General features: G+C 42.0%; 1 protein-coding gene across 1 annotated transcript in view; it reads left to right on the top strand.

The window, feature by feature from the left end:
* LOC115108726 (xyloside xylosyltransferase 1) overlaps positions 1-15,811 on the top strand; it is a gene marked incomplete at its 5' end in the record, with an annotated part of 49,356 nt that overhangs the window by 20,939 nt on the left and 12,606 nt on the right. Inside the window, 2 exon segments of the mRNA XM_065008504.1 lie at positions 4,719-4,753; positions 4,996-5,128. Coding sequence (XP_064864576.1) covers positions 4,719-4,753; positions 4,996-5,128 — 168 coding nt within the window.

Below are 15,811 nucleotides of genomic sequence, written 5' to 3'. Positions count from 1 at the left end.
TGAGTGTGTAAGGGAGGGAGGAGGTGATATGGTCTTTGACTAGCCTCAAAGTACTTTATAATGACAGAAGTGAGTGCTACTGGTCGGTAGTCATTCAGTTCAGTTACTTTCCCTTTCTTGGACACAGGGATGATGGTGGACATCTTGAAGCAGGTGAGTATAGCGCCCTAAACTAGGGAGAATTGAAAAGGTCAGAACACAACTGCCAGCTGGTCTGCAAATGCTCTGAGTGCACGGCTAGGGATGCCAGCAGCCTTGCGAGGGTTAACACGTTTGAATGACTTACATACATCCTCAGTGGAGACTGAGTGTGTAGCCCACATTGTCATCGGAGACTTGCCTTGGCAGCTCAGCGTCATTGTGCTCAACTTGTGAGAAAAATGTGTTTAGCATATCCGGTAGGGTAGCGTTGGTGACGGCGATGTGGCTGGCATTCTTTTTGTAATCAGTGAACATTAGGAGCCCCTGCCACATACGCCTTGTGTCCGACTCGCCGAATTGCTCCTCCACTTTGTCCCTATACTTGTTTCACCATCTTGATCGATCTTCATAGGTCGTATTTATATTGGTTAACAACACCATTGTCCCCGGTCACCTTGTCCTATTTATAAGCAGCCTCCCTCTTTCAGTTTTCCTACAAGGCTGATATCAATCCATGGTTTTTGATTCGTGAACGTTTTGAAAGACACTCGGTATCACATCTATGCATTATTATTATTTTATCCGGTGACTGAGTCAGCGTATTCATTTATGTTATCTCCAGAGGCAAACCGGGAGTGTATAATTCACCTGATCAAAACATTCTATTTTTAGGCGGGGAGAAGCAAGATGGAGTTTTGGTCGGATTTGCCGAAAGGAGGACGGGAGAGGGCCTTATACCTGTGTCAACAAAGCGTGTAGCAGTCTGTCCCAGACCAAAAAAATATCTTGCTCGACTGAAAGTCGTCGGTTCTTTTGACCAATTGATTCGTTGAAATTTGAAAAGGTAGGTTTATCCTTAGTTAGAGGATAATTAGAGGTCGACCGATTATGATTTTTCAACGCCGATACCTTCAACGCCGAAAAGGTAACATTTCTGACACCTCCTGTTTAAAACCCAAAAAGTCAGAAGGATCGTGAGGCCCCGCTTTTACGGTCTGTATTCATACTGAAAATGAAGATCAAGCGAGCTTTTGCCCTTCTGCTCCAGGACCAAAAATGGACCAAAGAATGCCGATACCGCGTAATCTGACTTGTTTTTTTTATATATACATGTATATTTTTTTATGTATTATTTAAAAACATTTTTTTATTGTTTTCTTTAAATATAAATATACAGTGGGGAGAACAAGTATTTGATACACTGCCGATTTTTCAGGTTTTCCTACTTACAAAGCATGTAGAGGTCTGTAATTTGCTGCAGGGGTGCAGAGCTGTTGGCCGGGGTTGGGGTAGCCAGGTGGAAAGCATGGCCAGCCATAGAAAAATGCTTATTGAAATGATCGATTATCGTAGATTTGTCGGTGGTGACAGTGTTTCCTAGCCTCAGTGCAGTGGGCAGCTGAGATGAGGTGCTCTTATTCTCCATGGACTTGCGTCCCAAAACTGTAATTAGTGCTACAGGATGCAAATTTCTATTTTAAAAAGCTAGCCTTAGCTTTCCTAACTGAAAGGGTATATTGGTTCCTGACTTCCCTGAAAAGTTGCATATCGCGGGGGCTAATGATGCTAATGCAGAATGCCACCAGATGTTTATGTGCTGGTCAAGGGCAGTCAAGTCTGGAGTGAACCAAGGGCTATATCTGTTCTTAGTTCTACATTTTTTGAATGGGGAATGCTTATTTAAGATGGTGAGGAAAGCACTTTTAAAGAGCAGGCATCCTCTACTGACGGGATGAGGTCAATATCCTTACAGGATACCCGGGCCAGGTCGATTAGAAAGGCCTGCTCGCTGAAGTGTTTTAGGGAGCGTTTGACAGTAATGAGGGGTGGTCGTTTGACCGCAGACCCATTACGGAAGCGGTCAATGAGGCTGAGATCCTGGTTGAAGACGCAGAGGTGTGTTTAGAGGGCAAGTTGGTCAGGATGATATCTCAGAGGGTGCCCATGGTTACGGATTTAGGGTTGTACCTGGTAGGTTCCTTGATAATTTGTGTGAGATTGACATCTAGCTTAGATTGTAGGACGGCCGAGGTGTTAAGCATATCCCAGTTTAGGTCACTTAACAGTACGAGCTCTGAAGCTAGATGGGGGGCAATCAATTCAAATATGGTGTCCAGGGCACAGCTGGGGGCTGTGGGGGGTCTACAACAAGCGGCAACGGTGAGACTGGTTTCTGAAAAGATGGATTTTTAAAAGTAGTAGTTCAATTTGTTTGGGCACAGACCTGGATAGTATGACAGAAGTCTGCATGCTATCTCTGCAGTAGATTGCAACTCTGCCCCCTTTGGCAGTTCGATCTTGTCGGAAAATGTTGCTGGCTTTCGCAGATTTCTGCCGTTACTCTCCTGAAGTTGCCGGTAATAGGCTACACGAGGAGTCCGCAACCTTTCTGATGTGGAATGCCAATTTATCTTACCATTTCTACCAATCTTGCGTGCCAGTAATGGTTTTAGATGCACATTTTCACAGTAGGGTTTCATTTCATTTATAATGATGTCTTGGTATCTCAATCATTGTCATGTAGTTAATCAAAATTCTATCCAAATCTAAATTAAAAAGATAAACTTCCTTGCTGAGAGGCTTTTCAGGTTATATTGATATAGGACTCGTTTTACTGTGGATATAGATACTTTTGTACCTGTTTCCTCCTGCCTCTTCACCAGGTCCTTTGCTGCTGTTCTGGGATTTATTTGAACTTTTCGCACCAAAGTACATTCTAGGAGACAGAACGCGTCTCCTTCCTAAGCTGTATGACGGCTGGTCCCATGGTGTATATACTTGCGTACTATTGTTTGTACAGATGAATGTGGTACCTTCAGGAGTTTGGAAATTGTTCCCAAGGATGAACCAGACTTGTGGAGGTCTGCAATTTTTTTTCTGAGGTCTTGGCTGATTTATTTAGATTTTTTCATGATGTCAAGCAAAGAGTCAATGACTTTGAAGGTAGACCTTAAAATACATTCACAGGTACACCTCCAATGGACTCAAATGATGTCAATTAGCCTATCAGAAGTTTCTAAAGCCATGACATAATTTTCTGGACTTTTCCAAGCTGGCACAGTCAACTTAGTGTATGTAAACTTCTCACCCACTGGAATTGTGATGCAGTGAATTATAAGTGAAATAATCTGTCTGTAAACAATTGTTGGAAAATTACTTGTGTCACGCACAAAGTAGATGTCCTAACCGATTTTCCAAAACTGTGGTTGGTTAACAAGACATTTGTGGACTGCTTGAAAAATGTGTTTTAATGACTCCAACCTAAGTGTATGTTAACTTCTAACTTCAACTGTGTATATATACAGGTGTGTGCCTTTCCAAAGCATGTCCAATCAATTGAATTTACCACAGGTGGACTCCAATCAAGTTGTAAAGACATCTCAAGGATGATCAAATGAAACAGGATGCACCTGAGCTCAATTTCGGGTCTCATAGCAAAGGGTCTGAATATTTATGTAGATAAGGTGGGAAAAGTCAAGGGGTCTGAATACTTTCCCATATACACATTTCAGTCCAATATACCAGATGTTGCAATTGGAGGATGTCTTTTATGCATATTCTATAATGATGGCCTATTCAATTGGCTACATTTGTCGGTATTTATTTTTTGCACTCCCTCACCTAAACAAATTGTACTACACCACTGCTCGCACCAATAGATCATGTGGTTTTCCCATCAAATCACCCATCTAGATTTGGAACTTACTTCTTCTTGTACCTGCATTTCCTTCTTGGAGGTTGGTTAGCAATTCGGTTCTTGGAACCACATAACTTTCTTGAACCATCAGGGGTCATACCGAGATTGCTTTCTTAGACTACGGGCTTTTTGGACCATCTGCGTACGTGGTCTAGATCTGTTTTGTTTCTTTTACTTCCAGAGGACTTTTTTGAAGGCCCATCGAGTATCTAGATACTTTCTTTTTGCACTTTAAGGTTACTATTTTACTACAACACTCGTTAACTGTATGTTACAGTATACACAATTGTGAGGGGCACCTTTAGAGTCGCTGTTAGATTTTAGCAGTTCGAGATGCCAATATCCAATGCATGGTTTTCAGATTGACACCCCTCTGTAAATCCAGATTGGCACAGTATTTTGTCCATTGCACAGCAATCCAGCACCCTAAGAATGTCCTTACTTTTCACTGCCATGCCAACCAGCAAAACACAGGAAGGTGAAACAATGAACAGAGGAGTCTGTATTTCCTGGTAACTGGGGTGACTGTGTCCACAGAGTGCTGCTTCCTGGCTATTAGTGATGGGGGAAAAATCGATACTGTCAGGATATTGTTTTGACTATCACAATATTATTTTTGGGCTAGTTGGCTCTACCTGCACCAAAACTCCAGTATGTTTCCTTCATAGCTTGTTCTACACATGCTTTTAAAAACAAGGAGACCAATTGTTTTCAGGACTTTTATTTCCATGACTGTTCAAAACTCGTCTTCTCATGGCTCTCTCTTGTCCCTCTGCAGCAGACATATGATGAGAAATATGTTTGGAACATCAAATAGCAATAAAATCACAATACATATAGAATCGTGAGAATCGCAATACACATTGTATCGGCACCTAAGTATGGTGGTAATATCGTATCATGAGGTCCCTGGCGGTGGGAGCTACCCAGGAACAGGGCCTACATCAGAGCTATGATTAGAGATGCATGATATATCAGCCTTTATATCGGTATCAGATGATGGCTAAAAACACATTGGTATCAGACAATAATCAGAATAATTTCATAGCTGATCATTTTGGCTGATATGATGTATAGCCAAAGTAATCTGCTACTCAAGGGGTGCTAGCAATACGTTTGAATTTCTGAGTAAAAATGTATTGAACTCTTTGTTTCAGATCTGCAGTGCATTGTACTGCTGGATGTAGATCTGAAGTACAGGAGCAACATCAGGGAGCTGTTTCTGGAGTTTGATCGCTTCCCTTCTGGAGTTGTGATCGGCATCGCCCGAGAAATGCAGCCGGTATACAGGTATTCAACACACAATGAACACACACACGCATACCTTTTTGTTTTACTATCCTTTTTGGAACCAAAGAATTGATTCCCATTCAAAATCCCCAAGTGTAACCCTAACCCATAAACCTAACCCCTAATCCTAAAATACCCTTTTTTCTTTTGGGGACCGGTTAAAATATGTACCCACACAACACAAAGACATTATGTATAGTGTGGTCTGGAATTATTGACACCCTTGAGAAACAATGACTGTATAAAGTAAATAATTGAAATAGTGAGCTATATTGTATGCTTCAGAAAATTGGGAAATTATATTTTATCCTAATACAATTGGTCAGATAAAGAGATTTTGTTTAACAAGTAATACTTTTTTTCTCAAAGGTAGGGGGCAAAATTATTAACACCCCTAAAGATTCTAATAGATAAAGTAGTACAATTGTCCTTGTTTTTACTATCCTTGTGAGGACTTGTCACCACATGTAACGGCTTGTGTGATGAAGGAGAGTCGGACCAAACTGCAGCGTGTCGATTGCGATCCATGTTTATTTAAACAAACGTAAACACGACTAAACACGAACACTACAAAACAATAAACGAAACGAAAACCGAAAACAGCCTATACTTGTGTCAACTAACATCAAACAAGGACATCAAGACACTCAGGACAATCACCCACGACAAACTCAAAGAATATGGCTGCCTAAATATGGTTCCCAATCAGAGACAACGATAAGCACCTGCCTCTGATTGAGAACCACTCCAGACAGCCATAGACTTTGCTAGATAACCCCACTAGCTACAATCCCAAATACATACACACCAAAACCCCAAGACAAAACACACCACAATACAAAAACTCCATGCCACACCCTGGCCTGACCCAATACATGAAGAAAAACACAAAATACTTAGACCAGGGCGTGACACCACAAGGATAGTGAAACCAAGCACACATGTGCACACATGATGTGTGGACTCTTGGCGTTGGGAAACATCAGTGTGTTACTGAAGAAATTAAATCACTGCCACAAACTATTGTACAAACCATTTCACATCACAAAAATCTATATCTTATACTGGGAGAAACAACATCACAGTACTTAGATGAGAGAGCAGACCAGAACTTTCTATTGAAACGTATGGCTTTGGGTGGCAGAGAGGCAAGACTGGTCAATATGGTCTTGTGGCCAGTCGTGGCCAGCCTGTTTAAAGTGGGGCACTCTAAAAGCTGAAAGGAGATGGCACTTTTTGCGTTCCGAGTGCTCCCTTGCCACACATTCCCACTGAAGTGACAGTGACAGGAGCTGGCAGAGAGGAGATTCGCTCAGAGCCCTGCTGTCAAGGGCTGTCCAAATGGAAAGGGGGAGGAAGTTACAAGAGGGGAGTTGAGAGAGACCGAGATGTGTTGAGTCTGATCAGAGAAGGGGACGGACGCGTGCACCAAAAGGAAAATTGTGAGTGTGGAAGTGTGTATATGTGATGACATTCTGAAGGCTACTGTGTTTTTAGCCTGCAACAAAAGGAAGCACTGTGCTGCTGTGCTCATCAGTGCTGCCTCTCTCTCTCTCCACTGAAGGACAGTTGCCGTTCTTCCTCTCCTTTACTCTGATGCCCTCTCCTTTCAGGTGTCAAATAAAACTAATTGCGGAGACATAAGAGCCAAGTTTATGGTTCTAGGAAGCATCCAGTTGCCCTGTGTGTGTCCACTGTCCACAGTCCTCTGCTTAATTACTTTCCTCTCTAAGGAATTTTTCTGCTCACATTAATCCTACTGTAATTAGCTCTGCCACAAAGCTGTGTGTTTGAAGGGAAACCCTGCACTAGATAAACATACTCTGTAATATTCAGGGGACAAACAGAAAATGTTTTAACAGGTACTTAGCGAACAGAAAATAGTTTTATTTGTCTTTCCATTACATCAATGTCATCGTCATCCGTCAAGGAGCTCTGGGGTAGATTCTCTGAATACGTTTCAACTACTTAGTTCAGTAGATAAGCTCCCAAAAAATACCATATTGTTCGATTTGGTATAGAAGTGTGAAAATTGGCAGACTTGTATAATATTTAGCGCTGAACAAAACCTGAAATAGTGCTATTTCAGTGAACACTGAGGGTCAGACATTTTATTGTGTTCGCAACACCAAATCAAACATTTTAAGCCATCATTGGGCATTACATAGCAATTATGAATTGAAATACTGCCATGTTAACCTGTCCTATTTGACCCCATGGAGCTGGTTGGTGGCCATTTTGGAAAACTGCTGCCCTAGAGTGTAATAGGTTAAATCTGCAATGGCATTATAGCTGGACATCTTTGAGACATCCAAGCTTTTTGTAAATTTTCTGTGGTCTCACCAAGGGATTTTGCTTAAATGTGTTACCTCTGTCCCTGCTGGACATAATCCATTCGGCTGTGACTTTCCTTTCATTAATCTGATGACTTATTTATTGAATCCACTAACTGTTTGTTTAATTGTTACCCAATTACATTATAATCATGTAACAATTAACTCATTGGGATTTGGGGCACCACTGAAGAAGTTGTTTAAAGAGTTACCATTTCCCAAATTAAACTCTAAGGTATATCTATTTGATCAATAATATCATCATTCTGAACAGTCATAACCTTCTTGGATCTACAAAAACGCCAGCCTTGTTCATTATTCAGTACTACACAAATTGGTTTAATCATTTATTTACTAGCTATCTAAATAATACACACACACTTACTACATGAGACAAAGGTCCCTAGCGGACTTACACAATATGGCATTTTACCCAACAACATAAATAGAGAGAAAGACCCATATCGTCGATACATTCTATAACTATTCTCCCATTAACCATGTACTTTGCACACAAACTGCCACATGTTTGAAATAAGTCATCATGAATGTATTTACATATGGCTGTCCTTGTCCGTCATGTAGTCCTGAACAGAACTACAGAGTTCACTCCTCCATTTGCTCCTAAAGCTGCTAATTTGACGATCAGCCGGCCGTGCCGATGGTTCCAGTGGGGTGATGAGAGTAGCGTACGGTGATATGAGAATCGTAGTAGGATGGGACGGTTTGAAAAGTTTGAGATATTTTACCCAGGACAGCTAATCAGCTGTATGGGTTATTGTCTGAGAGGGGAGTTTGTTGCCTCTTTCTCCTCATGTTGATTATTCAGAGTTTAGGAGTCAGACCACTATGGACATGAGCTGCTGCACTTTGTCTCTCTGGTCTAAAAGAAGATGAGTTTATTTCTTCAACTCATGTTGAGGTTCAAAGTTTCAACCATTACAAACATGTAGCTAACGCCTCATGTTTTCTGGTTTAACAGTTGGTTTCTCTTCCAAGCCTTTTATGCACTCTTGGTCAAAAGGGCGTTCCATCATGCTGACAAGCTCTCTGACCTCACTCGGGGTTGGGCTAGTTACTGTGCAAAGTATTATCAAAAAAATATATAATTAGAAAGCTAAAATCACATTCCTATCTTAACAAAAAATACTTTCATGTTCATAATATATGCACAACATATTGGATGATAGCTTGACAGATAAAGGGATATACTTTTCAAGTTACAGTATTTTCATTATACAGATTTTAATGACAACACAAAATGAAAACCCATATTACATTCGTTTTTCATAGTTCCCCCACTGACCATTCCCCACATAGTTACGTTAGAAATACTGTTTCCGGTATTCACTTTTTGGATGTTAGTTTTGGCGATAACAAGTCTGTGAAACAAAGGCACATTACTTTCACCAATACTGGAGGGTAGAGAGGGAGAGAGTCCTCGCCTGCTTAATTTACGACTGGATGTGGAGGTGTCAACCTCCACACCAGTTCCCTCCTCCCCTCTGCGGGTGAGAGAAAGTCTGGTTATTACTGGCCATTGCCAAGCTGATCTGACTCATTGTGATTCTCACAGGACAGTCATGACAGTTCCTATGGGATTTTGCATAGAGTGACGTGTACAGGGCAGGTTTCCTATCACAGTTCTTAAAAGTGACACAGGATATAATATCATATTCTATATCATTGTAATCAGTAGACTTCAGAGAACATACTGTAGTCTACTGAAGTCTACTGATTATGAAAATGCACAATGTAATCATGTATGTTAAAAGCACTGTATATGTTTGAGAGTATCCATAAACTTGCCAACAGACAGAGCTATGAATGGATCAGTGATTCACCAATCAGGACCTTGATTGGCTTAGCAACAGTAACAATGCGTGATATGTAATAACATTTTACATTTTTTGGGGAGTAAGTTTCTTTGGGACCATCAAAAGACATCCTGACAACTGATACACAGAAATATTACTGCAACGTTCCCATTATGTATTTATCAATCAATCAAATGGATTTATAAATATGTTTTTACATCAGCTAATGTCACAAAGTGCTGTACAGAAACCCAGCCTAAAACCCCAAAAAGCAAGCAATGCAGATGTAGAAGCACAGTGGCTAGTAAAAACTCCCTAGAAAAGCAGGAACCTAGGAAGAAACCTAGAGAGGAACCAGGCTCTGAGGGGTGGCCAGTCCTCTTCCGGCTGTGCCAGGTGAAGATTATAATAGTATATAGCCAAGATGTTCAAACGTTCAAATAATAATAATCACAGTGGTTGTAGAGGGTACAACAGGTCAGCACCTCAGAAGTAAATGTCAGTTGGCTTTTCATAGCCAATCATTCAGAGTTAGACAGCAGGTGCGGTAGGGAGAGAGTCAAAAACAGCAGGTCCGGGACAAGGTAGCATGTCCGGTGAATAGGTCAGGGTTCAATAGCCGCAGGCAGAACAGTTGAAACTGGAGCTGCAGCATGACCAGTTGGACTGGGGACAGCAAGGAGTCATCAGGCCAGGTAGTCCTGAGGCATGGTGCTAGGGCTCAGGTCCTCAGAGAGAATATATTAGAGGGACCATACTTAAATTCACACAGGACACCAGATAAGACAGGGAAAATACTCCAGATATAACAGACTAACCCTATCTCCCCGACACAAACTATTGCAGCATAATTACTGGAGGCTGAGATAGCTCGGGTCGGGAGACACTGTAGCCCCGTCCGACTATACCCCCGGACAGGGCAAACCAGGCAGGATATACACCCACCCACTTTGCCATTAAACATGTTTAAAACATTATCTTATATTCTGAGAACATGGCAACTATGTTTAGTGTAACATTTATGAAATATTCTCCTAACCTACAGAACTGGACACATGAATGTTCTTGCAACGTTCCCATGAAACGTGTCTAGAACTTGAGAAATTCGTTGGAGTATAGTGTCAACATTTTTGCTTGCAGGTGTGAGACAAACTGACATAAGCATGGATGGATGTTGCCTAAGGACAAGCAGACTCCCAGATCACAATGCTGTGAAGTTCATCCAATGAGATGATCTAATATGGGATCCCATTCCCCACCACACACATTCCCCCTTCTCTCCCACCATCTGTGGCTTGGGCTGGAGGAAGGCATACAATTTATTATTTATTTAACTAGGCAACTCGGTTAAGAACAAATTCTTATTTTACAATGACGGCCTACCCCAGCCAAACCCTCCCCTAACCCGGACGACGATGGGCCAATTGTGCGCCACCCTATGATAACATAATACAGATTAGGGAGAGGCTCAACCGTACCTAATGCTGTGTATAGTATATACAGTGCCTTCAGAAAGTATTCATACCCCTTGACTTACTCCACATTTTGTTACAGTTTAAATTTAAAAAATGATTTTTTTTCTGTCACCCATCTATACGCAATGCCCCATAATGACAAAGTGAAAAGGGGTTTTTAGAATTTTTTTGCGAAATGTATTGACAATTAAATGAAGAAATACCCCTGAGTCAATACTTTGTAGAAGCACATTTTGGTGTTGTTTACTGCTTTGAGTCGTCTTGGGTATGTTTGTATCAACTTTGCACATCTGGATTTGGTGATTTTTCACCCATCCTTTTTTCACCCATTTTCTTAAGCTCTGTTACGTTAGATGGGGAGCAGCTGTGATTGGCAATCATCCTGTCTTTCCACAGATTTTATATGTGATTTTGAAGTCTGGACTTTGGCTGGGGCCACTTTCACATTCTTGTCCTGAAGCCATTCCAGCGTCGCTTTGGCTGTATGATTGGGATAATTGTCCAGTTGGAACATAAATCTTTGCCCCCAGTCTGTCATTTGCACTCTGAAGCAGGTTCTCATCAAGGATTTGCATCATTCATTGTTCCCTCAATCGTTACCAGTCCCCAGGGTACTGCCGCTAAAAAGCATCCCCATATCATGATGCTGCCACCACCATGCTTCACGGTAGGGATGGTGTTCGATGGGTGATGAGCTGTGCCTGGTTTTCTTCAGACATGGCACTTTGCATTCAGGCCAACAAGTTCAATTGTTGTCTCATCAGAATCTCTTGCTTTACAATCTCTTGCTTTCACATGCCTTTTGGTAGTGCTTTTTCTGAGGAGTGGCTTCCATCTCCCATGAAGCCCAGATTGGTGAAGTGCTGTAGAGACTGCTGTCCTTCTGGCAGGTTCTCCCATCTCAGCCAAGGGACTCTGTAGTTCTGTCAGAGTGGTCATTGGGTTCTTGGTTACCTCCCTGGCCAAGGTCTTTCTTGCCCGGTTGCTCAGTTTGGTCGGACGGCCAGCTCTGGGTCTGGGTAGTTGCATATTTTTTCCATTTAAAAAAACTATGTCCTCTTGAAAACAATTTCTAGAGTATTTCAAGTTTTCTACCCTTCCGCTGAGATATGCCTCATCACAATTCTATCCTTGAGCTCTACGGACAGATCCTTAGACTTCATGTTATAGTTTCTGCTCTGACATGCACTGTCAACTGTGGGATCTTTTTATATAGACAAGTCTGTTTCTTTCTAAATCATGTCCAAATAATTGAATTGGCCAATCAAGTTGTTGTGACTGGCTTCCAGTTGAAGCTCGCATCCGCTACAAGACCATGGTGCTTGCCTACGGAGCTGTGAGGGGAACGGCACCTCAGTACCTCCAGGCTCTGATCAGGCCCTACACCCAAACAAGGGCACTGCGTTCATCCACCTCTGGCCTGCTCGCCTCCCTACCACTGAGGAAGTACAGTTCCCGCTCAGCCCAGTCAAAACTGTTCGCTGCTCTGGCCCCCCAATGGTGGAACAAACTCCCTCACGACGCCAGGACAGCGGAGTCAATCACCACCTTCCGGAGACACCTGAAACCCCACCTCTTTAAGGAATACCTAGGATAGGATAAAGTAATCCTTCTCACCCCCCTTAAAAGACCTAGATGCACTATTGTAAAGTGGCTGTTCCACTGGATGTCATAAGGTGAAAGCACCAATTTGTAAGTCGCTCTGGATAAGAGCGTCTGCTAAATGACTTAAATGTTAAATGTTAAATGTTAAATGTTGTGACATCAAGGATGATCAAGGGAAACTGGATGCACCTGAGCTCAATTTGGAGTGTCATAGCAAAGGGGTGAGAATACTTTTGTAAGTTAGATTTCTGTTTTCAATACATTTTGAACACATTTCTAAAAACATGTTTTCACTTGGTCATGATGGGGTATTGTGTGTAGATGGGTGAGAGGAAAAACATGGTGTAACGCTCGTCGTTGGAATGAGGTGAGGACCAAAGTGCAGCGTGGTAAGTGTTCATCATTATATTTATTCAACAGAGAACACTAAACAAAATAACAAAGGAGAACGAAACGAAACAGTTCCATAAGGTGACAGACACATAACAGAAAACAATCACCCACGAAACACAGGTGGGAAAAGGCTACCTAAGTATGATTCTCAATCAGAGACAACTAACGACACCTGCCTCTGATTGAGAACCATACCAGGCCAAACTCAAAACACAACATAGAAAAACGAACATAGACAACCCACCCAACTCACTCCCTGACCATACTAAAACAAAGACATAACAAAAGAACTAAGGTCAGAACTTGACACATGGATTTAATCCGTTTTGAATTCAGGCTGTAACACAACAAAATGTGGAAGAAGTCTTGGGTATATGAATACTTTCTGAAGACACTGTATACTGTACTATAGGGGGAGACTAAACGGAGTGAACGTTTTAGTATAGGAAGAAGAAGAATCGCTCTCCATTCTTGAAGAAAAGAGCCATGCGTACACGTGAGCTGTGCTCCCTTAAGAGACGTGACGCAATATGTTTGTATCAAGAGACTTATCATAGATGTTCATGCTATTTTCAGAAAAATATTTGTTCTACTTTACTGCCCAGCTGATCAGTGGTCAGATGGGTAAAGGGTGTAAGAAAAGCATGTTATTGGACCTGCTCCAGAGCTGTGTGGGAGTGAGCCTGGGCTCCAGGCTCAGTCATTCCCAGCCTTTGTTCTTGACCTGATTGTGACATCCCATTAACAGCCACTAACAGAAACACCACTGGTCCGTTTAGACAGCAGCTCTGTTTTCCACCCGGGTCCTGCATCAAAACAGGACGTCACGGCCGGAGGGAGGTTGTGTGTGTGTGTGTGTGTGTGTGTGTGTGTGTGTGTGTGTGTGTGTGTGTGTGTGTGTGTGTGTGTGTGTGTGTGTGTGTGTGTGTGTGTGTGTGTGTGTGTGTGTGTGTGTGTGTGGGCCATGCTCACAGGAAGGGGTTGTGGAGCAGCTGCTTACTGCTGTAAACAAACAAGTCTAGGATTTTAGAGGTAGTGTGAATGTGTGTGAGCAAGTGTATGTGAAATGAAGATGGAGTGAGTTTGAGTGTTTGCATCTCTAGCATTGTAGACTTAGGCCTGTTTTGCTGTTTAACCCCTCTCACTTTTGATCCCACCTTTTTTGAGTACAAATGCTATGGAGATGGATGGGGCAGTGGGTGCTGTACCTATTACATACAGCACTTTTCATAGAACATTCTATGCAGTTTATGAGTAGTAGAAGTACACAGGATCTCTCTGCTCATATTCACCCAAGTGTCAGAGGGGAGTCTGTCTAGAGCAGGAAATGTTGCTACTTTTCACCACATCCGGTGCAAATTCATCTCAGCAAGACTTTGAAAAGAGGAAGACTGAGAAAGGATCCAATTTAACTGGACTTGCATATCATCAATCTTGCGCACGCTTTAAAGAGAAGCTTTTTTCCTCAATATTCACTCTCCTGAAGGTTGTGTAGACTAGATTAATGTTTTTTGTTTACTGCTCATTGTTTTAGCAGTAACCCATTACCCATACATTTGCATGAATGTAAATTGGCTGGATTAAGTACCATTTTACACTACAGAGCACTTTTCACTCCTGTGTCACTAAACCACATTCCTCAGCAAAAACAAAATGGATTCTGCAAGTCTCCAGTGAAATAAACACAACTTGTATAGGCTTTGTATGGCAGTTCATGCCACACTGTATCTTGTCACTGTGTACTCATGCAGTCTGTTGTTGAAGACATCTGGAAAGACATCGGTTCTGGTGGATGTTTTGTATATAGTGTATAAAGTGTTTTTTTGTGTCACTCATGTCCGCTCGTCTCTCATGTATGTCGTCCCTTGTCTGTACCCCATGGAAGTGAAGACACCAGCCCTGTCTCTCCTGTGCTCGCCTCTCTGGTCCTCTTTCCGGGTTACACTAGTGTTCACATAGAGAGGTTATAGTGAGGAAAATAAGTATTTGATCCCGTGATTTTGTACGTTTTCCCACTGACAAAGAAATGATCAGTCTATAATTTTAATGGTAGGTTTATTTGAACAGTGAGAGACAGAATAACAACAACAAAAATCCAGAAAAACGCATGTCAAAAATGTTATGAATTGATTTGCATTTTAATGAGGGAAATAAACCTACCATTAAAATTATAGACTGATCATTTCTTTGTCAGTGGGCAAACGTACAAAATCAGCACGGGATCAAATACTTTCCCCCCCTCACTGTATCATTCCAACGCTGTGTCTCTATGCAGTGTTTTTCCAGTAGAGATGCTGTCTGCCTGGGCCAGAGCAGAGGGAGGGTTTATATTTCAGGGGAACCCCAGCATTCTTGGCATGTCGCAGAGGGCTCCAGTTTCTCCAAACAGAACCCGGCCTCTGCTCCCACTGTAGACCTGTCACTGTTGCCACTCACCCCCCCCCCCCCCCCCCCACCTCCCTGGATGTACACAAACAGAAAAGTGTCCACATAACTTACTGCACACAGTCATACTAGCCTCTCTAAGGGTTTACCGTATCCCACGAGGACCTACGTCAAGACCCAGTATTTTTCCAATCCTGACCTGTTTGTGTTCCCAGGCAGCGATGATGTGTTTGTCCAAGTCGTAGTGGCAGCATAACTCAACAGGCTGAAGTAGAATCAGTAAAACAAGTCAGCTAAAGTTGTGGGAAGAAAAGGGGACAAGAAAATGGGTGACGGCTTTTTGGGGGGGAAATCAAACGTTTTTACAGCACAGTGTATTTAGTTTGTCAGACAAAAGGCCCAAGGTTTTTGGCCCAAAAAACTGTCTTGAATTTAATTGTAATAAATCTGCTTAATCCCAAAAGCAATTTGTCTTGTTGAATATCAACTATTTTGTAGGATTTAACTGCTGCCAGCCCTTAAATGCTAAGTAACGACAGCAGGCAGCAAACGTTAATGATGTGATTATGGAATGTTTTCCAGTATTACAGATACGCTAGGAATATTAGCATCATACTCATACAGTTCGCTTTCTGCTGTTGTACGCCTTTGTATGTTCATGCAAAAATATAAATA

The sequence above is a fragment of the Oncorhynchus nerka genome, linkage group LG24 (assembly GCF_034236695.1).
Source record: "Oncorhynchus nerka isolate Pitt River linkage group LG24, Oner_Uvic_2.0, whole genome shotgun sequence".
NCBI classification, from domain to species: domain Eukaryota; kingdom Metazoa; phylum Chordata; class Actinopteri; order Salmoniformes; family Salmonidae; genus Oncorhynchus; species Oncorhynchus nerka.
Note: the sequence above shows the minus strand (reverse complement) of the source record. Positions and strands in the feature narration are given on the sequence as shown.